Here is a 24,329-nt window from a genome sequence, read left to right as displayed (position 1 = left end):
TTAGAAAATAGTGTTTGGACCTGGTCCAGCAGGCCATAGCTGGAATAGAATTACCAGTGGCCTTTTGAAATTCCCACCCCCATTTGTTGAGTCATCTGAAGGGATGGGGCCCAGAAACCTGAACATTGAGAGAAGCTCCTCGGGGAGATTGACAAGGCCAGGTGAGAGAACTACAGTCCTGGTAATCAACACTTAGCTCACGACCGGGAAGGTAATCAAAGTAGGAGGTGCTACCCATTATTAGTTAGATCATCTTTGATACTCCTAATTTCCTACAGATATGTCTTTTTACAGAAAAATAAATGAGAAGTGATAATTGTTGAAGAAGTATTAAAATCTCACGTATATTATGAACATGGGATTATATGTCAAACATTTTTAAAGTCCTGATGGGATAGTAAAGTATACTTATAATTAGGAGATCATCTTGGATAGTCTTTAAAATGTAATCTTTGGTCTCTAGTCAAGAGAATAATGGAGTCTTAGGAGTGATACGAAAATTAAATTTAATTAAAGACAAACATCACATACTTCCACCTTCCCCAAAATGGTCACTTCATCTTAATTAACCTAAATGGAAACTATTATGACTTAAGCCTTCATTCTGTGATATGCGTGTTTGGGCAAGTTTAGGCAAACAGCAAAGATTGAGAACTCCTACCACCAAACCTATAGCACTTTGAAAATGCAAAAGCCTACTTGATTCTCCAATCTGGCAATTCAATATGAGCTGCCAAAATTTCCTCCAATTAGTCCTTCCACTCCTGATAATCGAGGTTCCTTGGGGTATATAACCTTGGGGTCATTATGGTTTTCCCTTGACAGCTGTCCAGGATACAGGAGTTCTCTCTTATGATTCTCTCAGTTAGCTTGGGCAACTCTGGTATCAGAGCCATGGAAGTTCAACATCGTCGTCACCAGCTCTGGAAGATCAAAGTCGTGTTTCCACCCCCAGTCTTTCCGAGCATTGCTGTCATCAAAATTCATCGGCCAACTATCCGCTAGGAAAAGACATGGAACAGAAACTTAAGTTACTCAGGCTCTAGATTTGCAAAAAGGTCTAGAACATTTTATATGAAGGTCTCCTGTACAAGGTACACCAAGGAAATTCACTCTTTGAAATTCTTCCTTTGAGCAGACCAGAGTGGCCATCATGTGCATTCACAGTCACCTTCTCTTAACATGCCTCCTGTCAGACACTGTGAATTGTGACACACTATGAAAATGTGACACGAAGTTGTAAGGTAGGAATCTTATACTCAAACAGTGCTCAAGGGCCACAGTGGCAGAGTCCCAGCATTGGAAACCCCAGGGATATTTTCTTACGCTGTCTGCTTATTTTACGTCTAAACTATAAAATGGCAAAATGCTGATAACCTGTTTATTTGGAACAGAACTATTCCACCCCCTTTAGGTAGGATTTCCCCAAACTGCAGCAACTGTTGGCTCAACAGCAGCACCTTCTACAGAAAGTGTCAGGCCCTCCTTATCCACCACGCTTTGTGTCCTCAGGGGACTCTCAGCCCAGACTGAAGCTTAACTTTGGTTGTCATGGGGTTTGCAACAATGTACCAACCTATGGCCTGTCGAACAGAATCCACATTGTACGTGATCTGGAATTCTGGTATGTGCTTGAGAAGCTCCTGGGCCAGGTCCTCAGGGGTAAAACTCATGGCATTGACATTGTAGGTCCTCATGGACAGGGACTCTGCCGGGGCCTCCATGACTTCCAGGGTGGCCCTGAGGCAGTCATCAATATACATCATTGGGAGCCGCGTGCTGGATTTCAGGTTGCACTCAAATTTGCCATTCTTTACAGCATCGTGGAAGATCTGGACTGCATAGTCTGAAAGAGAATCCTGTCTGTGGGTCTTCTTAAAACAGTGAATGAACCTCTTGCATTAGGGCAGTGGTTCTCAGAAGCCTTAGTCTCAGAACTTCTTTATGCTCTTTTTTAAAAAAAAAAAAAATTTTTTTTTAACGTTTATTTATTTTTGAGAGAGAGAGAGAGAGAGAGAGTGCAAGCAGGGGAGGGGCAGAGAGACAGGAGACACAGAATCTGAAGCAGGCTCCAGGCTCCAAGCTGTCAGCACAGAGCCTGACAGGGGGCTCAAACCCCTGGACTGCGAGATCATGACCTGAGCTGAAGTCAGAGGCTCAACCGACTGAGCCACCCAGGTGCCCCTGAGCATCCAACTCTTAAAAATGTTTTTTTAATGTTTGTATTTATTTTTGAGACAGAGAGAGACACAGCATGAGCAGGGGAGGGGCAGAGAGCGAGAGCGAGAGCGAGAGAGAGAGAGAGAGACACAGAATCCGAAGCAGGGTCCAGGCTCTGAGCGGTCAGCACAGACCCCGATGCGGGGCTTGAACCCACAGACCACGAGATCATGGCCTGAGCCAAAGTTGGACGCTTAACCGACTGAGCCACCCAGGTGCCCCAGAACTTCTTTATGCTCTTAAACAACACTGAGGACCCCCCTCCAGGAGGTCTTATTAGTGGGAGTTACATCAGTACCTACCGCACCAGAAATTAACTGAGAATTAAAAAAAATATTACTACATTTTAAAATGACAATAAACCCATCACATGTTCATATATATATGATATTTTATATGAAGAATATATTTTCCAAACAAAAGAAAATTTAGTGAAAAAAATGGCATGTTTTACTCATTTGACAATCTCTCCGCTGCTTGGTTTAGAAGGAGACAGCCGGGGTCTGCGGCCTGCTTGTGCGTCCAGGCCACTGGGCCACCACACATCACCCAGCCTTTTAAAAAAGTCCTCCGTGCCCTCATAGAAGGGAGTGAAAAAAGGGCAAACAACATCTTAGTACTGAGATGAAAACAGTTTTGACCTCTGAGACCCCCTGAAAAACACCAAAGATCCCGAGGGATTCCTAGGAGAGGCACTGTATTAAGGCAAAAGCTTTTTCAAAAGTAACCCAAACCAAAATCTCCTTTAAAATCCCTCAGATTTTGTCAAGATTTATCTTTTATATTGTATCTCAGGACCCCTCATATAGGGGTTACTGAATATAATGCATGCTTGAGTCCAAATTAATTATAATACTTAAGCTCCTTTTAAAATGCATCTACTGGGGCGCCTGGGTGGCTCAGTCAGTGAAGCGGCCGACTTCGGCTCGGGTCATCATCTCGCGGTCCCTGAGTTCGAGCCCTGCGTCGGGCTCTTTGCTGACAGCTCGGAGCCTGGAACCTGTTTCGGATTCTGTGTCTCCCTCTCTCTGACACTCCCCTGTTCATGCTGTCTCTGTCTCAAAAATAAATATAAATGTTAAAAAAATAATAACAAATTAAAAATAAATAAATAAAATAAAATAAAATGCATCTACTCCTGAAACCAATATTGCACTGTATGCAAAAATTTTTTAAAAATCATAAAAAATAAAATAAAATATGCAACGTATACAGTCCATTTTCTGCATTAAGAAACAAAGCTCTTGGGGCGACTGGGTGGCTCAGTCAGTTAAGCATCCAACTTCGGCTCAGGTCATGATCTCAAGGTCTGTGAGTTCGAGCCCCACATCAAGCTCTGAGTTGTCAGTACTATTTCAGATTCTGTGTCTCCCTCTCTCTCTGCCCCTCTCGTGCTCACACTGTCTATCAAAAATAAATAAACATTAAAAAAAATTAAAAAATGGAAAAAAAAAAAACACCCCAACCCTCTCTGCATGAAGAAACAAAGGGCTGCATTTAAAAAAAAAAAAAAAAAAAGGAGGCTATTTCCTGTCTGGTGTCTTCCTACATTGCGGGTGACAAATATGTCCTCACACCCGATCTGATTCCAGCACTGTGGGTGGCCAATCCTGAGCTGGATTTGCAGCACCAGCATGAGCTGCCCTTAACAAGTTCAAGTCAAGAGGATTCCCTGAGCTTCTCAGATGCACCTCCCAGAGGGGATGTGGGACATCTGTGAGCACACAGCTAAAAGACGGCCAGTCCCTCACCTCTTCACAGCACTAAGAAAGCCCTTCTCACATGGGACAGAAACAGAAAACAACACTTACCAGTTGTTCCTCCACCAGGCTGGGAGTCCGCGGAGATGATTCCAGGGTATCTCAGGCATCGGAAATCTAACCCATACCGGTAATGATAATACTAGAGAAAAGAGAAAAACTACTTTAAAACCAGTCTTTTCAATCAGATAGAGCAAAGAAAACAAACAAACAGAAAAACGCTTTTTTTTGGTGAAAGATCTTTCCATGCAGTTCTATTAAAATATTCCTTAAGGAAAGGAGACTGTAGGATTTCTAAGAGTCACTCATTTTTCTTTAATAAATAATCCTGAGGTTTTTGTCTTCAAAAAATCATCACTCTGGTGACATATTAACACGGTAAATAATAAATCAGCCCGCACTAAGGACTTCTGACTTTGTTTGGAAGCAAGTCACTGCTCATTGTCCTGAACAATTCTCAACGGGCATGTTCCTTCAATGCAGCACTGGAAAGTGCAGGGGGTGGGGGGGCAGGGGGAGAGGAGAGCAATAACTGATATATCAGCTAAAGGAGCAAACACCAATTGACATTTGCTGTAGAGTTATAAAGACAACGATTATTTAAAAAACTAAAACCCAAAGTCATTTGACGTTCTCTAGAACACAAAGTTTTAAAATCACCTCCAGTAACTGCCAGTACCGGGAGCTTTTTGAAAGACTGGACCAGCACACAGAAGAGAGGCAGCAGTGGAGAAGAGAGTGCCATTTGAGAGGCCTCTAGGAAGGGCTGAGTGTTATCATGTGGCCAAGGGCTGAGGAGTTCTTCTGGAGCTATCAGGACCTGCCACTTGGCAAACACAATCAGTTTAGGAGCACTTCTGGGGGCTGGGAAGGGGCGGGGGCAGGGAAAAGTCACCCCAAGGATGAATCAGCAAGTGTTCGAGGCAAAAACGAACAGAAAAGGTAACACGGAGTTATCTTGCCAAGCAATGCTTACTTCTCCCATGAGCTCCGCATGGACCTTGGACACCCCGTAGATAGTCCTGGGCCTCTGAATACAGATATCGGGAGTTGGATTCCGGGGAGAAGTAGGTCCAAAAGCTCCAATTGTGCTAGGCACAAACAATCGCAAATTGTGCTCTGCTGCAACATCCAGGACGTTATGCAATCCTGAAACGAACAGACATGGTCACAGTCTGAAAAGTCTCTTCCCGGTGAACTGTAAACACTGGCAAACAGATCATTTGGGGCAAGAAACTTACCAGTGATATTTACGGCTCTGGCCAAGGACACGTTTGCTTCTCCAATGGCACTGAGCAAAGCGCTATAATGAAACAACCAGGTAATGCGGTTGTTTACCACGATCTCCCGAAGATTCTTGTAATCCAGAATGTCAGAATAAATAAATGGGCCTACGAGGAACACAGCAAGACCACAGATGCGCAAGTTTGGGGTTTAAAAAGCTACTTGAACTTTCTCTCCCTCTCCTGTTGACTTGTGAATTCCAGTAGGGTCAACTTGGTAACTAAACCACTTGGACAATATGCAGCATTTTTCTTATGAAAAGAGTAACAAACCCCAACCACCCCACAGGTACTAATAGCTAATGCTTACACAAGACCTACGCTTGCCAGGCACCATCCTATGGGCTTTCTCTCTCTCTAGCTCTCCTACAGTTTTTCAGGGAGATACCTTTTACTGAGGAGGAAACTGAGGCACAGAGAAGTAAGAACTAGTTAGGATGAAACAGACAGCAAGTGGAAGAACTGGGGTCACAACCAGGCAGCTGGTTCCAGAGTTGGTGCCGTTAATACTACCCGACATGCGCACAGTGATTTCACTCTGTTGAAAAGTTACCTATTTTGAAAGGAATATAAAAGTGGAGTTTTGAAAGAATATACAGCTCGGTAGAGAAGAAACATAAGCAGGAGTTCATCATACCCGGTCAGGCTGGAGGAAGAGCCAGTTTGGTTCAGTGGCAACTTCCCCCACTGCCCCCAGGGGCCACATGATAACACTCAACCCTTCCTAGAGGCCCCTCGAATGGCACCCTCTCCTCCATTGCTGCCTCTCTTCTGTGTACTGGTCTAGTCTTTCAGGCTCCCAGTACTGGCAGTTGGTGGAAATAATTTTCAAACTTGGTGTTATGGTAAGTACCGGTAAGCCACATGCTGACGTGGAGCCACCAAGGACTCGCAGACGTTATAAAAAGGTTTCCAAGGTAGGAGAAAACTTGAGTAGAGGAGTCTGGAGGCCTTGTGTGTATGCCCAGTAATTTAAGAGCAAGCCTATGCAGAAATAGATTAATTTCGATTAATTTCTATAAATTTTTAAAGCTCCCTTTCCTCATTAGAGCACTTGATTTTTGTTTATTTTCCCTCTGAGCCAAGAAGTTAACTAAGCACTCAAAAAGGCAGGAATCAAAGTTTGTATTCCAAAAATACTATCCCAGATAACACCCAAAATATTATTCCAAAACTTTACTTCATGTTCAGAACTCTACTGTTCTTGTAACACTTGAGCAAACAACAGCATCACTGCAGACATTTCCCAGAACTACTAGGGACAAATGTATGAGATTTTTATTCTATTTTATTTTATTTATTTATTCATTTATTATTTTAATGTTTATTTTTGAGAGAGAGAGAGAGAGAGGGAGACAGAGAGAGAGAGACATAGAGCATGAGCAGGGGAGGGACAGAGAGAGAGGGAGACACAGAATCTGAAGCAGGCTCCAGGCTCTGAGCTGTCAGCACAGTCCCACGTGGACCTTGGACACCTCATAGATGATCTCAGGTGAGATCATGACCAGAGCCAAAGTTGGATGCTTAACTGACTGAGCCACCCAGGCATCCACAACATAGGAGATTTTTAACAGTGACACAACTCTGCCTCAAAAGTGCTTTCTTCCTTTCTTTTCTTTTCTTTTTTTTTTTTTTTAAAGTAGGCTTTACTGCCAGCATGGAGCCCAACACGGTGCTTGAACTCACAACCCTGAGATCAAGACCTGAGCTGAGCTTGAGAGTTGGACACTTAACCAATTGAACCACTCAGGTGCCCCAATAATGCCTTTCTTTTCATCACAAGCCTGGTTATGAGCTGTTGTACACAGTGATTCCATGAACTGCTTCTCTAACTGCAATCTGAAAATCAAGAGATAAAACAAAAGCAAGACATATTGATCTCTTACCACCATGGAAGATGTGATCAGGTGGTTTCCTTATGTCGGACAAAATCACATTGTCCTTCCCAAACCGTTTCCTGAAGGACAAAATCAAAACACATGAGTAGGTACATCTAGGATATAACTGGTCCGATGAAAACACTCTTTCAAACAGGGAAAAGGACCAGCGTGGGAGAGGATGAGCCATGGACCTGTTACAAGTGTATGATGTTAAGAGGCAAAATAAAACGTATTCTAAACGGCCAATTAGCTGGGACACCTTTAAAATGGTAAGGGGCAAGAAGGAAGAGAAAAATTAAATAATAAAATGGCACTGAAGGCAAGCTGTACATACTGAAGAATTCAGATTTTCAATCTTAGCTTTTTGGGCTCTTACCTCAAAAAGTTAGCAAGCCCCACTCCAAGCTGGCCAAGACCCCCTAGATGAAGAAGAAAAAAGTGGACCTTTAATCCAAATCTAACCGATTCAATTATTCCCAGAACACAATGACACACGACGACTATATGACAATCTCAGCTAATTAGGGAAAGTGCTAGTCTGACCTGACAGAACTAAATTACCTCCTCCAAGCTAAGACAGAGATCAATGCAGGTAACATTAGTTTCAGAGACAAAAGAAAGCAAGGGTGAAGGAAGAGAAAAATCACAAGAAAGCCGGACAACCTCCTAGCTCCCTGGGCCAGGAATTGCCTCTCATTATTTGATGGGCTCTGATGCTTGTGTGCGACAGGTGCCAAGACATTCAAATATAAGGGTTTGAGGTCAGCCTCCAGTGGGATTATCCAGAAGCCCATCCTCCAGCAGAACTGGGCTGACAGGAGAGGGGAAAAAGGGGACAAACTAGGAAGTCATCTGAAAAAGGGGCAAACATCTGAATCGACAAGGAGCTATGAAGAAAATTAAAAATGCATCTTAGAGCTTCCTGATTAGAGGCTTAAAAATGCCACTGACAGGGGCGCCTGGGTGGCTTAGTCTGTTGAGCGTTGAACTCTTGATCTTGGCTCGGGTAATGATCTCACGGTTTGTGACTTCAAGCCCTGTGTTGGGTTCTGTGCTGACAGCACAAAGCCTGCTTGGGATTCTCTCTCTCTCTCTCTGTCCCTCCTCTGCTTGTGGACATGCTCGCTCACTCTCAAAAGTAAATAAACATTGAAAACAAAATATGCCATTGACAGAAGTGGGAGAGATTGGGGCTATGGGTACATTTGGTGGAATGTAACTGCAAATTCCATCTGAGAGAAATAAACGAGGTGGAGAGATACAGAAAGTGGGGTTTCCTGTAAGCACTTGTTACCGTGGGACTAGAACCAAGCCCACTAACATCACCACTGGGTTCTAGAAGATGCTCTGTTGGTGGAGGCAGGAAGGAGTAAACCAGAGAAGCAGGTAAACCAGGGAGGACAGTGCAGAGGGGAACTGACTACACCTGAAGTCAGTCTCCAGCAGGAGAAGAGGCAGCGGCAGTGACAGAAACACACACACACAGTGTGAAGAAGGTAGGAAGCCAAGGGAAGACAACCTGGCAGGAAGGAGGAAATAAAGCGTGCCCGTCAAATCAGAGGTGGGCTTGGGGGGGCTGGAAGGATGCGGAGCGCCCTGTGAAGCCCAGAGCGAGGAGCGTACATCAGGGGCTGGGTGTACACGAGGCCAGGAGCACAGGATGTGAGTCCGGCGGCGAGATCAACAACGTTGTGCGATGTTGGCAACGGGTTCCTCAGGCCCTGACCTGCCTTCTCTGTTGCCCACACACAAACACGCAGCAGCTGCTTGGGACAGGTGACACCAGGTTCAGGTTGAGGGGTTTGGCCAAGAAAAGCTGTGCCTGATGCACAGTCCATGCCCCAGTCCCTGCATATGACCTATCTGTTAGCCCTCACCCCCCAGGCCATCCCAGCAGACAAGGACACCGGAGCTCCACAGCAGCTTCTTGGCCCCCAGGTCCCTCTATCCTCCCTTCAGACCATAAAAAATTACAACAAGGAGGGGCACCTGGGTGGCTCAGTTGGTTAAGCATCGGACTCTTGATTTCGGCTCAGGTCTCGCGGTTCGTGGGATTGAGTCCCCCATTGCGCACTTCGCTGATAGTAAGTACGTAGCCTGCTTGAGATTCTCTCTCCCTCTTTCTCTGCCCCTCCCCTGCTCATGCTCTCCCCACCCCCCTTTCTCTCAAAATAAACAAACAAACATTAAAAAAAAAAAAAGATTGTGACAAGAAAATGAAGCACCGGAAACCGTGACAAAATAAGGATTTGGGGCTTGCAAGATTCTGGAGGAAGCCAATAGCGGAACAGGTAGTTTCTGATGAATATGTTAGCTGGTGACCTGGCAGCCCTTCCAAACACAAAGTCACACAGAGACAGCACAGAAAAGAAAATAAGAATCAAGTTTCAAATGTGGAAAAAAGAAACAAAAAACAAGAACAAAAAACACCCCAACCTGTAATTAAGACGCGTGGCTGGTCTGTTCCAGAGAAAGAAGAAGAGTAGAAGTTGGCATCTGCTGGAATTTGCCGAGGGGAGGTGCCCAGAAACCGGGCCAGCGGGGCAGAGGTCCAGCAGCCACAGGCTGGTCTCCCCGGCATCTGGCCCACAACCTGCCGCAGCATCCTGGCGACCGGCATCGCTCTTCAAATACCCTGCAATAATAAAGGAGCAGAGCTCACTACACAATCTTCTATTCTCCCAACGCGTCCAGACTCAAGCTCTTTAACTGAAACGAACACTAAGATTGTCAGCTCATGACCCAAAAACTGTTTGGCGTTGTGAACTGAACTAAAGAGGCTACCGAGTGGGAAGCCGGTCAAGAGCCTGCCATGAGCCGTGCTCTGTGAAAAGGGCATCAAACACTGTAAGCAAACAAAAGCCGGGCAGAGATTTAGAACTGAAATCGCACAATGCGGACATCAATGGCATCTAAAGGTCACAGCGGAGGTGACCGTATATACAGCCAGAAACACCAAGTCAGTGGATTCCAGTGAAGACTTCAAATCTTTACAACTGTTACCAGTCTGCCCACGCACCATCACAAGGCACAAACAGGTCCCAGGTTTCATAAGCCAGTGCCCTGTAGATCTTGTGCTAACACTCAGATGTTACCTTGAGAATGAACCAGACTAGAAAAGCAGATGGTTAAGATAAAAAGGCCCTTGGCGATATTTAATAAGCTGTAACTACTTTGTTTACTGCCATCTCCTTAGAAAGGATCATTTAGAAAAGTCATTTTTGGGGCACGTGGGTGGTTCAGTCGGTTAAGCATCTGACTCTTCTCTCAGCTCAGGTCATGATCTCATGGTTCGTGAGTTCCGGCCCTGCGTCGGGCTCTACACAGACAGTGCTGAGCCTGCTTGGGATTCTCAGTCTCTCTCTCAAAAACAGATGAATAAACAACAACAACAACAACAAAAAAGCCATCTTCTCCTTTCCTTCCAGATCACGTACATTTTATTTTAGTCTCCCTCCTCTTCCTCACCAGTTTTATTGCTTACTGACCATGAAATCAGTTCTGGCCTTAGGAGGCCAAGATGGTCCAATCATACGTGGCTTGAGACCAGATCCGCAAGCAGGGCTTCCATTTTCCTGATTCCATGCCCTGCACCCAGACAAGCATGTCACAAGAGTAAATCAGAGCTACCCCACTTGCTCTGCTGGTTCCGACCCTCTAAAGTCAGGCCTACCGCACTCTGCACACGGCCCTGTGGCTTCCACAGTAAGCTTTCCAACAGAGCTGGGAGATAAAGCTTCAGAGCCAATCCTGCTGGCCTGCCCCTTTACAAAGAGCTGACCAGATCTCCACCACCTTCTGTTTTGCATCATACAAGGAGAAAAGGTAGATGCCAGTTTTAGATCTGACCTTGGCCAGCTACCACGCTCCGCTCAGCGCCTTGAGGCAGGAACAGTAACACAGCCCTTAAAGCACGGGGACCCTTAGTCCCAGCCAACTTTGCCAAACAAGCAGAGGAGAGCCTTCTGCTGGAGCCTCTCTAGCTTGCTGTGGGGGTGGTCAGGACTGGACAAAAGGCCCCCCCTCCTCTGGACTGCATTACAGGAAAGGCCCAAGCATCTCAGAAAGACCTTTGGAGAAATCATCCTTTTAGTCATGGTTGTCACCCGACACCAGGTAAGAACAGTTTTCTTCTTCTTTTTTTTTTTTTTTTTTTTTGCGGGGCCGGGTTGGGAAGCAGAGTGGAGTAAATTGTAATTTTTTTTAAATTGGAAACCAAACACACAACTTGGAATGGATTCGAGGCAAACTGTGCCATAGCACTTTAAGTGGCTACACAAAATTTAAAAAGCAAGTGGGGCGCCTGTGTGGCTGAGTGGGTTAAACATCTCTTGATTTCTGCTCAGGTCACGATCCCAGTGTCACAGGATGGAGCCTCGCGTTTGACTCCAGGCTGAGCGTGGAGCCTGCTTAAGGTTCTCCCCCGCCTCCTCTCGCTCATTAAAAAAAACAAAAACAAAAACAAAAAAAAAACGCTCTTCAAAAAGTAAGGAGCTATCAAAAAAATGTTTCTAGTATGGGACCAGTAGTGCAAGAAACAGCGTGTGAATACCTGGATAATACACCCATTTTGCAATAGTGCAACGCTCAAGTACATATTGCTGACTGTCCATACTCCACACTGAGTCTTGGCTCCTCACTTCTACAACATGCTGACATTTCCTAAAGAAAACTACTTAAAAAAAGGCATAACCCAGATCTTTCCTCCTTTGACCCACTCCATCTCAGTTTAGGTGTTCAGAAGGGCCCAGATTAATCCAGAGGCAGCTGCATGCCACATGTGACTAGATCAGTTTTCTCAAGGTTTCAGGACCATGACAGTAAGATAAGGGAAGGAAACACGGTGGAATGAAGTCCTAATTGCTATACATGCATATTGTTGGACAGCAGGGGGAAACCTTTTACAGACAAGTTACCAAAAAAAGGCAAATAACTTGGAACACATTGTGCAGTATCTGCACGTTGCTGTCACCGCGTGTACGAACTCTTCATAGTTGGACTGAATATCTGCTTCCCTGATCGTTTTATCAGCCTACCATCTGCTCACTTTTCCACCAAATTTGTCATCACATGGCCAAGCCCCGCACTCACACAGCCATTGCCATCCTTAACAAACACGCGGACTGCTTCTCCAATTTCTTCTTCACTGTGCCTTTCATTTTTTTTTTTGCCATCATTATCAGAAATTCCAGGAGGTCAAGTGTGTCCTTATCATCAGCATCCACTTCACTGATCGTGTCCTGTAACTCTGCTTCTGGGAGATTCTGCCCGAGAGACCTGGTTACAGTTCCCAATGCTTCTGTTGTTATGGTTCCATCACCATCCTTGCCAAATGGTGGAAAAGCTTCTTGGGATTCTGCCGTCTGCTCCTTGGTGCTGCATGCTGGTCTCTGAGATGCCACCACCCAGCATGCCCCACTCGGACCCAGATCTCTGACGCTTAAAGCTGCTTTTTTCAGCAAGTGGCAAGGGGATGGCAAGGAAGCCAAGAAGCAGATAGATTTGGCAGAACATTTAAATATTAAAGACAATTCTCCATTCCCCATAGCAAATAATGGATGGCTAGTTGAAAAAAGTGGGTTTGTTTCTTTTTTTTAATGTTTATTTTTGAGAGAGAGAGAGAGAAAGAGAGAGAGAGAGAGAAAGAGAGAGAGAGAGAGAGAGAGAGAGAGAGAGAGACAGACCCCAAGTGGGGGAGAGGCAGGGAGGGAGGGATACAAAGAATCCAAAGCAGACTCCAGGCTCTGAGCTGTCAGCACAAAGCCTAACATGGGGCTCAAACTCACGAACCGCGAGATCATGACCTGAGCCAAAGTTGGACGCTTAACCAACTGAGCCACCCAGGCGCCTCTAGTTTTTTTTCTTTTAAGGTTAAAGAAGGGGGGTGTCTGGGTGGCTCAGCTGGTTAAGCGTCCAACTTCGGCTCAGGTCATGAGCCTGTGGTTCATAAGTCAGAGCCATGGGCGGGGCTCTCTGCTGTCAGCTCTGAGCCAGCTTCGGTTCCTGTCCCCCATTCTCTCTGCCCCTCCCCCCCCTCAAAAATAACCCTTAAAGAAATGAAAATAAAGGTTAAAGAGACTGAAGTCAGGGAAAAAGCAAACCTTGAAGATACAAAAGACTTGCGACTCCATTCATCTCTTTCCCCACAAGGAGAAAGCATGGAGGAGGCTCACATTCTTAAACGAATATAAAGCATTTTAGGTTAACAACGTGGACAATTCATAACTGAGTTGGTTCTTCTTATCTCACTACTACTAACAGCTAAAATTTGAAACTCGCACTCCCACTATGTGCCACGGGCCAGGGAGTCAACCAGTTAGTTCTTAAACACCAAGCCGCAGTACTGTCGCCATCATGGGACCGCTCTGACTAACCATGCATGGGCACTGAAAACAAAACTGCCAACCATCTATAGCATGTCGCATTTCCAAGTCAAGATTATCACCTCGCTACTTACGGCCAAGTTCAATTTCATAGTCTTAAGGCAGCAATTCTCAGGTTTTCTGGTCTTAGGACCCCTTTACATTCTTAAAAATTGAAGACGAAAAAGAGCTTTTGTTTATGTGGGTTACATCGGACGTTTGTTGTGTTAGAAAGCAAAATCGAGAAACATTTATCATAAAATTCACTTAAAACCAGTAAACAGATACACATATTTTTATGAAAATAACCACATTTTTTAAAAAACCTAGTGAGAAGAGTGCCACTGTTTACATTTTGTACATCTTTGTTGTTTGGCCTAATGGAAAACAGCTGGATTCTCACACATGCTTCTACACCCCATCTGTGACTTAAACTGAAGTATGTATAAAAAACTCCAGCACACGGCGAAAGAATGGGGAAAGGGAGCAGTGTTTTAAAAGCCTTTTCAGGGGTGTCTGGGTGGCTCAGTCAGTTGAGCATCAGACTCTTGATTTTGGCTCAGGTCACGAGAGTATAGTGAGTTCAAGCCCCACGTTGGGCTCTGAGCTGGCAGTGCAGGGCCTGCCTGGGATTCTCTCCCTCTCTCGGCCTCTCCCGACTCGGTGCTGTCTCTCTCTCTCAAAATAAATAAATAAAACTTAAAAAAATAAAATAAATAAAAGCCTTTTCAGAGAATTCTGGATAGTCATCTTTGCTATCCCAAACTCAACACATGGTAGTTTCTTAAAGGTTACCTGCAAAGTAGAATCTGAAGCCATTATCAATGCACCCATTACATTAAAACCCACTGGTCTATCTAGTGCTTTGAATGGATCCTTTACCCCTGAATGATTTTGTAATCTCATATACTGGTTCAGCAAGTTAAGCAGGGCTTCCAAATGTTAACACACTTCACTATACAATATCAACAAGTCACACTGATCTCATCAGAAAACTTCTAAATACTGGGAAGCTATCAAGCTCGCAGTGGTGGATATAAGTTACTTGGCAATAAATACCATTAGCTGTTTTCTTGAATTGACAAGCTCACTTGGTTCATTTTTTTAGAAAATGTATTCCAGGGGCGCCTGGGTGGCTCAGTTGATTAAGGGCCCATCTTCAGCTCAGGTCATGATCTCACGGTTTGTGAGTTCAAGCCTCGCATTGGGCTCGCTGCTGTCATTGGGGAGCCCACTTCGGATCCTCTGTCCCCATCTCTCTGCCCTCCTCCCCCGCTTGCACGCACATACTTTTTTTCTTTTCTTAATGTTTATTTTTGGGAGAGAGAAAGAAAATGTATTCCAACCATCCAAGTATGAATAGCCCTAGATTTTCAGTTATTCATTGAAACAAAAATAATTTTCCATGAAAAACAAAGGGGGGGGGGTGGGGAGGGAGGGCAGTTCACCTCACAATTCAATCATTCAGGTGCTTTACCTCAAGTAAGCTGTCCCACCTCGACATAGAACAGGTGCATCCACTTACCACATGGCATCCTAAAAAGATAGGTCCTCCAGGGTCAAGATTTAATAAAGCTTCACATTTTTACTATTATATAAAGGGCATTCTTAAGTAAATCTGGCAAATTTTTCTTTTCTTTTCTATTTTTTTATTGAAAGTCCACGAAGAAGACCATCTACTGGTCGTTTGATGCCACGGCCTCGATTCCTGTAAAGGCACCCAGTGGTTTTAGTCACTACTGTTTTTGCCCCAGCAGTGCAAATTCAATGCAGTCGTCCCCAGATAAAGCCTGAAATTTAAAAGTGTTATTCCACGCTGAATACTTTGGCAGCACTTGTATTTGCTGCCAAGCACTTCCTGAAGAGATGCTCGCTGGTGAGCGGTTTGGTGCTGATACCAAAGGGATACAAACTAAATGACAAATCTAGCCAAGGCTGCTAGTTCTTCCATTGATTTGTAAGGTAAAATTCACTTCTGTTAAGATACTAACGTGGTCTTCATGTGTGCAGCGAAAGTTTTAATTTGACAAGCTTCTGTATTATTAGAAAGTGACAGTGCTAATGATTCCTTTCAATGCTTTTTCATCCCAACAAGGCTTTATTGTGTTTCTCCAGCCACCGCAATTGGATAACCTAGCCTGCCCGAAGCTTCAATAGCTTTTTCGTTGCTAGTTTGGAAAGCTGTGACAAATCATTTCTGGCTTTTAAAGAGCTCATCATAGCTACATTTAAGCCATTCAATTCATTTTTTTCTTTAGAGGACTCTGCATGGTTGATCTCAGAATAATGCTACTGGTACCATAATATTATTCAAAAAAGGTTCTGCTGCATAAGACATATAATGTAAATTTCTAACATATGTAAAACTGACACAATCTGTCACATTTTTACGTCTTTTTTAGTTCTGTCTACTTCTCTGGAGTAAATCCCTCCCTTCCATTATTCAGACAATTTTGATAGATCATTTCATTCCCCCCCCCCCCCCCCAGCTTTTATAGACATGAATGGTACATTTTTGAGTAGAAAAAAATCAAGTTTTCTAATATCTTCCTGTTTAGCCAACAATCTATCCTTATATATAAAAAATATATAAATATCCTTTATTTTAGAATAATTTTATATCATTTAAAAATTTAGAAAAGTTTTCAAATCAAGACTACAAAGCATACTTACTTTTTGTGGGTTTTTTTTTTCCATATATGCAAAACTCAGAGATTTCAAAGTAATGACTTAATAAAAGAAAACGAGGTCACAGAGGTGATGGTAGGTATAACTGGATAGCTAGTAAGCATGGAGTAGAAGTACTAAAAATAAACTGAGTTTATCTCTGAAAACACATTTATACTCCAAGCCTACTTACCCTTAGAAAGTTCTAGAAACATGAGATTCTAGAAGACACAAGCACACATTTCATTAGCCATCAGAGGAAAGGCTCATCACAAGTCATGGAGACTCCCACTGTATGCTTGTCAGAGAAAGAATGAAAATGGTGAATAACATCTCAGTCTTATTTTTAAAACAGTTTGACCTCATAGACCCTAAAATCTGTCTCATACTTTGAGGAGAGCTGCTCTAAAGTAAAATTTGCCTTGCCAACCTAGTTATTAAATGTATAAAGGGAAACCATGAAAGATTCTCTGTCCCTCTTTAAAGATCAGATTTATAGTCCGTAGACTCGCTCCCAAGCACCTTGTTTACTTTAACTGCAAAGGGATGAAAAAGAAAAAGGTCAACAACAGACTCCTCCCCAGAAATAATGAAGTGCCTCCCAAACCCAGGCCTCTCCAGGGTGGTTACTATACCACTTTTCCCATCTCCTGGCATGTACCCTATCTGCATGAACCACAGAACTCTAAGACAGCAGTGACATCAGGAAGAGAGTGGGGGTGATACAGATAAAGACTCAGAGCTCAAGTGGCTTTGGTCATTGTACAGATATGGCAGGGCTAGTTAAGGAATTAAGGAGAATAATACTGAGGTCTCTAATTTGTGCTACAGTAAGAATGGGCTCCCTGGAGAAGCAGATCAGGTGAGAAGACAAGGAGTTTGGATTTAGACATGTTGGTTTTCGGTGCCAGGAGACAATATGGCTGTCTCTCTCATAAAGTTGTGAGTGCTTATGAGCAGTTCCTAGGAGTACCTGATGTATGTCAGTACTCACCAAATACCGTGTGGAATAGATAGACCGGAAGGAGAAAACAGGAAATATCAAGGGTTTGTCTACACCACACAAAAATTACAGAATGCCCCTGTTCTCTGAAAAAAAAATTACTTCAGTTTCTCAGGGGAAAAACTTACTTCACTTGTGATTGCTCTGAAGATAGATAATTCTGTTTCAGGAATATTAAAAGAAACTCTAAATTGAAACACTTCAGTCCAACAAAATAGGCCTTTTCCTTGAGGGTACACCATCAATTTCCCTTCATGTGCTTGTTGCCTTGTGATCTCCTTCGATTCTAGCCCTAATCATTCTTAGCCATGGAGATAGTAACTAAGAACTATTAAGTAATAACTCCAGCACTAACGCATGAAGGTAAAAGTATCCAGCCACTGACAGATGAATGGATAGACAAAATGTGGTATATACACACAACAGTATATTATTCAGCCTTGAAAAAGGAGATCGTGCCACATGCCACAACATGGATAAACCCCCAGAACATGGCAAATGGATGAGTCAGTCACAAAAGGCCAAATACAGTATGACTCCACTCTTACGAGTTCTATAAGGTATCTAAAGTAATGAAAATCACAGAAAAAGGAAGTAGAAAGGTAGTTGCCAAGGAGTGGGAGATAACAGGGAAGGAATATCAGTGTTTAATTAATTGACATATGCTTTCAGTTTTCTGAGATGAAAAAAGTTCTACAGATCTGTTGCACAGTAACATGGATATACTTAATACCACTGAATTGTACATTTAAAAATGGTTAACGTGGTAAATTTTACATTATGCAATTGCAACCACAATTTAAAATAAAATTTAAATTCATTTTTTTAAAAAATGTTTATAAATAAGTTGAGAGGGAGCACTGTGTGCAAGCGGGGGAGGGGTAGAGAGAGAATCCCAAACAGGGTCTGGGAGCCTGACATGGAGCTGGAGCTCACCAACCCTGAGATCATGACCTGAGCCGAAAGTAAGAGTCCAGCGCTTAACCAACTGAGCCACCCAGGCACCCCTAAATGCACTTTTAGAAAGTTTCCAGCACCAACAAATGGTCTGCACAGACATATATTGCTGAGGAGCTAGAAAATTTGCCCAGTAGAGATCAATGCTGTCTCCAGAGACCTAACAGTTCAGTTGGTGCCTACCAACTCCAGTCTCACCCAAACTCCCAAGCCCTTTTCCCACTTAACTCCCCAATTTGTTCTCCTCCCTCTGCTGAAACCTCTTTTGTTCTACCGGCTTCATCTTTTCTCCCAGTCTCAGGTGTCTCCAGAACCCACCGGTTGCTCCCAACCTTCATTCCCTACTCCTCAAAGTGGGGCTTCCTAACCCTGCAATCCGGGAAACGGCTTTCAAGGAAGATGTGCCCTAGCCTAGTGGACGATTACTTTCTTTGCTCCAGTAAACTGCTGACCACGCCCACCTTCATTTCTCCCTCTTAGCCTGTTTTAAGGACCAATAACACTTATAAAACACATGCAAGGCAATCTCTCCTTTCAATCTTCCGGTTGACTAAATAATACTAAATGTGTACTCTTAACAGTACCGACCCAAAGAAAAACCAGGCACCTCATAACTACTGACCATTGATCAAACACCTGCTTTCCTGAACTCTTACTGAACCCTCACGGTAACCCTGAAGCTGACATCTTTTCTCCGTTTGGCAGGATGAATTGACCTGTCCAAGGTCAGGCAAACACTAATCAACAAGAAGGGGTAGGAAACCAGATTCGTTGAGTCTCAAACGCTCCTTCCCACCACCCCTACTCTTCTCCTACAAGAAAAGAGATGCGATCAGGTACCCAAGAAGACGACAAAGAGGAACATCCCCGTGGTCGCGCAGAAGGTACCCTCCACATGCCCCCCAAAACCCCCTCCAATGCGGTTCCTCTGCGCCCCTCCCCAGGAGGACACCCGAGCAGCCTAAGGGGTTCAGGACACCGCCAACTCTCTTGCTGTGAGAGCCTGCCTACACGCCTTTGCCAAACTTCAAGTTTCCTCAGTTTTAGAAAGGGGAAAATGATGGGACCACCACACTAGATTACTGAGAGGATTTAATGGAGCAATCTAGTTAGAGCACTTAGCCACACTGCTAAACGCAAAGACTCCATCAACGAGCTGGTAAAATCTGGACTTACTGTGGGGATGAGCAGAAAGCCAGAAATGGTCTAGAAAAAAATGCCAGAGTTTTAAAAAGCATGAGATACAGAGGGTCTCAGAGGGCAGTCCGGCTCTGTAGAGCGGGTGTCCTCCTCCCATGCACACTTGCCGCGGAGAGGGGACCCAAGAAGACGCTGGGGGTGAGCCGCACACGGGTCTCCCGACCTCAGCCTGGCTCCCGGGAAAAAGGGTGAGGGGTCCCATCCTCCCTGGGAGTTGACCGGGTAAACCGGTTTTACAAGAACAGCCGCGACTATCTCTACTCCTTGGTGGAGGTTGCCCTTGCAAAGTGGAAGGGGTCGGGTGTCGCGTCCGGTCGACCGAGCGGCTCCCAGTCCACCCCCGCCCCCGCGCCCCCGGCCCCGGGCTCCCGGCTCCGCGGCGACGGCTGGAGACCCGCGCTCACGGCCGGGTCACATCGATCGGAGTCCCAACGGGAGCCGGGGAAGGCGGGGGGCGGTGGTGGATCTGCTCCTGGGTACAGCCGCCGGGGTAGCGTCCGGCCACCTCCGCACTGACCTTCCGAAGGAGCCTCCCAGAGATGCTGAGCTGCGAGAGCCCACGCTGCAGCAGCACGTGGCCCGAGATCCTAGCGCCGCGAGCGGAAACCCGAGCGCCTTTATCCTCTCTGCGCCCGAACCCGCCCCTCCGCTCACCAATCCCTTTCTTCAGCCGGCGCCCGGGCGGCGGCTCCAGGTCAGCAAGGGGCCGGGGTGCGGGAGGGGTGTGTGCGGAGGGAGGGCTCCCGTTGCCTTGGCAACCCTTCGCCGCCAGTATAGGCCTCCACCTCCGACCGACCCGGTGGAGAATTAAGCCACTGCGAGGGACGCGCGCGGTGTACCGGGCTTCGGCGGTGCCAGCCTGCCAGGCTTCACGGGGCACCCTCAGGGTGCCGGCAGCTCTGCGAGGGCGTCCCACTACACGGAAATCGGCCCCGCCGTACGCCTGAGAACCGGCTCGGGCTGCTGTTGAGCGGCTCCGCAGGGAACCTGGGGATGAAGGCGGGACGCCGAAGAGGAAGCTGGAAGGATTGGCTCAGGAAATACCCCGGGACCCGGAGACAGGAGACCTGGTATGGGAAGACCCTGAGCGAGTCATTTCATCTTGGTTTCCCACATGGGAAACATCAATGTCAAAGTAGATGGCCCCCAAGGCCACGGACCAGCAGAGTCAGCATCACCTGGGAACTTGTTAGACACGAAAATCCGGGGCCCCATTCCAGACCTGCAGAGTCCTGATCTCTGGGGGCGGGGTCCCGCCAGCTGTGTTTTAACAAGTCCTCCAGGTGATGCTCATGCGCGCTAAAGTTGGAGAAGCGCTGGTCTCAGGCCCCAGTTCTCAGACTTCGCTGCCTGTTAGAATCACCTGGGAGTTTTTGACTCTCCCAACAACCAGACGGTACTCTGAATCAAATGAGTAAGAATCTCGTTTGTGGGGTTGGGGGAGGAGGAGCCCAGGCTTAAGTATTTTTTAAAAGCTCCTCAAGAGATTCCAATGTGCAGTCAAAGCTGAGACAAAGCAGTGCCCATCCCCCCACCCGGATCTACTGAATCACTGTCTGCGTTTTAAAAGATCCCCAAGCGATTCTCACGCACATCAGGATTTTGGAAAGCAGCTCTAAGGAAGGTCTCCTCCAACATTAAGAATCTATGACCTCATGAAATAGGTCTAATTTGGTTTTACAGACACTTAGAATGCTCCATTCAACATTTTCTCATATGACATAATCCTCATTATGTCTTTCTCTGTTGCACTTGAACTCTAAAATCTTAATTACAGGCTTTTTAACCTCTCAGGAGACTTCAGAGATTATGAAGTGCACCATACCCCCTTCACAGTGGAAAAGGCAAAGACCCTTCCAGAAGGTAAAGACATTTGCTCAAGGCCAAGGGACTAGAATGCTGCCCCAGGCACTGGGTCCTTTCTAATACATCGTATCATATCACGAGGTTTTGTTTTGTTTTGTTTTTGTTGTTTGGTTTTGTTTGTTTGTTTTCCTCAAACCTTGTGATGGCATCAGAGATCCGGAGCTTGCTTTGAGTGGGGTTGGAGGTGGGGAAGTTGCTGAGTGGAGCAACCCACTGACTTTGCTGCTGATCGGGATCCGGGATGGGGTAGGGGAGAGAGAGGCGTGGCTTAAGCCTTTGTTTCCGAGGACCAGGGCAAGGAGGAGGGTGGATTTACAAGGGACTGAAAGCTGGGTGGTTTCTGGCTACCTACCATCAATTTCCTCTCTTTCTCACGGAAACAGTCTGGTAGTAACATCATCAGCCCTCTTCCTCTTCCAGCCAAGAGAGAGCCACTTCCAGTGGATTTGAATCCTGGTTGGAGTGGTTAGAGAGGCTGAAAACAGCAGAAACAGTCCCCAGCAACCGAGGTCCCCTCCAAGAAGGTCAGTCCTGCCTGGGGGCCACTGCCTGGGGGCTTCCAGACTCCCAGACACCTTTCCAGGCTAATTCTCCAGCTTTGCCAAGTCTGTCTTCCTCATATCCTTTGGATTAAGTCATCAGAGCAGGTTTCTGTTACTCTAATTTAGATTCTGATAATATTCAGACTTTCCCTCCATTTTCAGGGTTGAGGTTTTCATTCTCAGATCACAAACCCAAATAATAAAAAATAATATAAATATCCTCTAGTCTATATTGATATAAACACTGATTAAATAAATGAAGTAGAAGAGACAACTCTTTCTTACAGAAGAATTCCAACAAATAAATGTAGAAGAAATGAGGGATATAGACATTCCCTGTAAGAACACCACAGCAATAGTTGCTTCAGGGAGCAAATTCTCCCTTCCTCTACATTTTGTTCAGGCTCTCAAAGGATTGGATGATACCAACTCACACTGAGTAGGGCAGTCTACTAAACACACTTATTCAAATGCTGATCTCATCCGGAAACATCCTCACAGACACCCAGAAATAATATTTAATCATGGCACCAGGGGCACCTGGGTGGCTCAGTCGGTTAAGCGTTTGACTTTGGCTCAGGTCATGATCTCGCGGTCCGTGAGTTCAAGCCCCACGTCGGTCTCTGTGTTGACAGCTCAGAGCCTGGAGCCTGCTTCAGATTATGTGTCTCTCTCTCTCTGTCCCTCCCCTGCTCATGCTCTCTCTGTCAAAAGTAAAGATTGGAAAAAAATTTTTTTTAATTTAAGAAATTAAAAAACAAACAAACAAAAAAATCATGGCACCATATGGCCCCATCAAGTTAACATATAACACTAACCATCATATAGTCTCCATAGTTTTGCCTGTTCCAGAATGTCGTTAGCTGAATCATACACTATGTAGCCTTTTCACATTGGCTTCTTTTACATAGTAATATGCATTTAAAGTTTCCTCCGTGTCTTGTCATAATTCTGAATAATATTCATTGCTTTTTTTAGCACTGAAAAATACTCCAATATCTGGACATACTACAGTTTAACCATTCACCACTCCCTTGTAATCTTGGTTGCTTACAAGGAATCTTGGTTGCTTCCAAGCTTTCTCAATTGTGAAGAAAACAGCAGTAAATATCCATGTGCAGGTTTTTGTGTGGACGTAAGTTTTCAACTCCTTTGGGTAAACACCCAGGAAAACAACTGCAGGATTGTTTGGTAAGAGTATGTTTAGTTTTGTGAGAAAACTCCCAAACTGTCTTCCAAAGTGGCTGTACCATTTTGCATTCCTACCAGCTAATAATAAAAGTGCTTGATACGTCTTCACCAGCATTTGGTGTTGCTTTTATTTTTTTTAATTATTTTTTTTTTACACTTATTTATTTTTGAGAGACAGAGCGTGAGTGGGGGAGGGGCAGAGAGAGAGGGAGACACAGAATCCAAAGCAGGCTCCAGGCTCCCAGCTCCCAGCTGTCAGCACAGAGCCCCTCGAACCCACAAACCGCGAGATCATGACCTGAGCCGAAGTCGGATGCTTAACTGCCTGAGCCACCCAGGTGCCCCTGGTGTTGTTTTATTTTTTACTTTTTTTTTACTTTTTTTTTTTTAACATGTATTTATTTTTGAGACAGAGAGAGCATGAACAGGGGAGGGTCAGGGAAAGAGGGAGACACAGCATCTGAAACAGGTTCCAGGCTCTGAGCTGTCAGCACAGAACCCGACGCGGGGCTCGAACCCACGGACCGCGAGATCATGACCTTAGCCGAAGTCGGACGCTTAACCGACTGAGCCACCCAGGCGCCCCTCTGGTGTTGTTTTATATATTCACTGTACATGTGTGGTGGTATCTTGTTTTAATTTGCAAATCCCTATTGACATGATTTTAAGCATCTTTCCATATACTTGCTTGGCATCAATCTTCTTTGGTGTGATATATGTACAGATCTCTTGTTCGCTTTTAACTGGTTGTACATTTTCTTATTTTTGGGTTTTAAAAGTTTTAAAAAATACTTTTTGAATAACTGTCCATTATCAGATAGGTCTTTTGCAAATAACTCCTCCTTCTCTGTGGTTTGTCTTCTCATTCTCTTAACAATGTCTTTTGCAGAATAGAAGTTTTTGTTTTAATAAGTCCAGTTTACCAATTGTTTCTTTCGTGAATTATGCCATTGGTGTTGTAACTAAAAAGTAATCACCATATTTAAGGTCATCTAAGTTTCCTCCTATGTAGGATTTTTATAGTTTTGTTGTTTACATTTAGGTCTATAAACCATTTTGAGTTAATTTTTATGAAAGGTGTAAGGTCTGTGTCTATATTATATATTATATATATTTATGTGTGTGTGTGTATATATATATATATATATATATATATATATATATATATATATGGCATATGGATGTCCAGCTGTTTCAACACAATTTATTGAAGACTCTTCTCTATTGTGTTACCTTTGTACTTCTATGAAAGATCTATTGCCTATATTTGTATAACTTTCTGGGGTCTCTGTTCCATTGATTTATTTGTCTATTCATTCTATACTGTCTTGGTTACTGTAGCTTTATAGTAAATCTTGAAGTTGGGTAGCATCAGTCTCCTGATTCTGGCCTTCTCCT

At 44.7% G+C, this 24,329-nt stretch overlaps 1 protein-coding gene, 1 long non-coding RNA gene and 1 pseudogene across 4 annotated transcripts; 1 reads left to right on the top strand and 2 right to left on the bottom strand.

The window, feature by feature from the left end:
• Positions 1-489: 489 nt before the first annotated feature.
• LOC109262385 (L-threonine 3-dehydrogenase, mitochondrial) lies at positions 490-19,952 on the bottom strand. Its single transcript, XM_019440935.2, has 9 exons — positions 19,850-19,952; positions 9,580-9,778; positions 7,520-7,562; positions 7,150-7,220; positions 5,222-5,371; positions 4,957-5,129; positions 4,032-4,122; positions 1,577-1,846; positions 490-1,001 (listed from the first exon to the last, which is right to left on the bottom strand). The coding sequence occupies exons 2-9, from the start codon at positions 9,761-9,763 to the stop codon at positions 862-864; spliced, it is 1,122 nt and encodes a 373-aa protein (XP_019296480.1). The 5' UTR covers positions 9,764-9,778; positions 19,850-19,952; the 3' UTR covers positions 490-861.
• Positions 8,488-23,042, top strand: LOC109262386 (uncharacterized). Of its 3 annotated transcripts, XR_002077734.2 has the most exons (6): positions 10,665-11,259; positions 18,838-19,016; positions 19,859-20,402; positions 21,110-21,195; positions 21,619-21,722; positions 22,719-23,042. It is a non-coding gene; the product is annotated as an uncharacterized LOC109262386 (long non-coding RNA). The 3 variants fall into 3 exon arrangements; XR_008421618.1 differs by lacking the exon at positions 10,665-11,259 and adding an exon at positions 8,488-8,639 and having other exon boundaries at positions 21,619-23,042; XR_008421617.1 differs by having other exon boundaries at positions 21,619-23,042.
• LOC128776522 (calmodulin-A-like) lies at positions 11,287-12,767 on the bottom strand (annotated as a pseudogene).
• Positions 23,043-24,329: the final 1,287 nt, after the last annotated feature.

This window comes from Panthera pardus, unplaced genomic scaffold (genome assembly GCF_024362965.1).
Source record: "Panthera pardus isolate Hobbes unplaced genomic scaffold, ASM2436296v1 HiC_scaffold_13, whole genome shotgun sequence".
In the NCBI taxonomy this organism is placed as follows: domain Eukaryota; kingdom Metazoa; phylum Chordata; class Mammalia; order Carnivora; family Felidae; genus Panthera; species Panthera pardus.
This window is presented reverse-complemented; position numbering and strand designations above follow the sequence as displayed.

Coding starts and splice junctions, on each gene's coding strand:
- LOC109262385 (XM_019440935.2), bottom strand. CDS start 9,763: ATGCCGGTCGCCAGGATGCTGCGGCAGGTTGTGGGCCAGATGCCGGGG. Junction 7,563..9,579: donor GCCACGCGTCTTAATTACAG/GTTGGGGTGTTT, acceptor TTCTTCATCTAG/GGGGTCTTGGCCAGCTTGGA. Junction 1,002..1,576: donor TTCTGTTCGACAGGCCATAG/GTTGGTACATTG, acceptor GTCTTTTCCTAG/CGGATAGTTGGCCGATGAAT.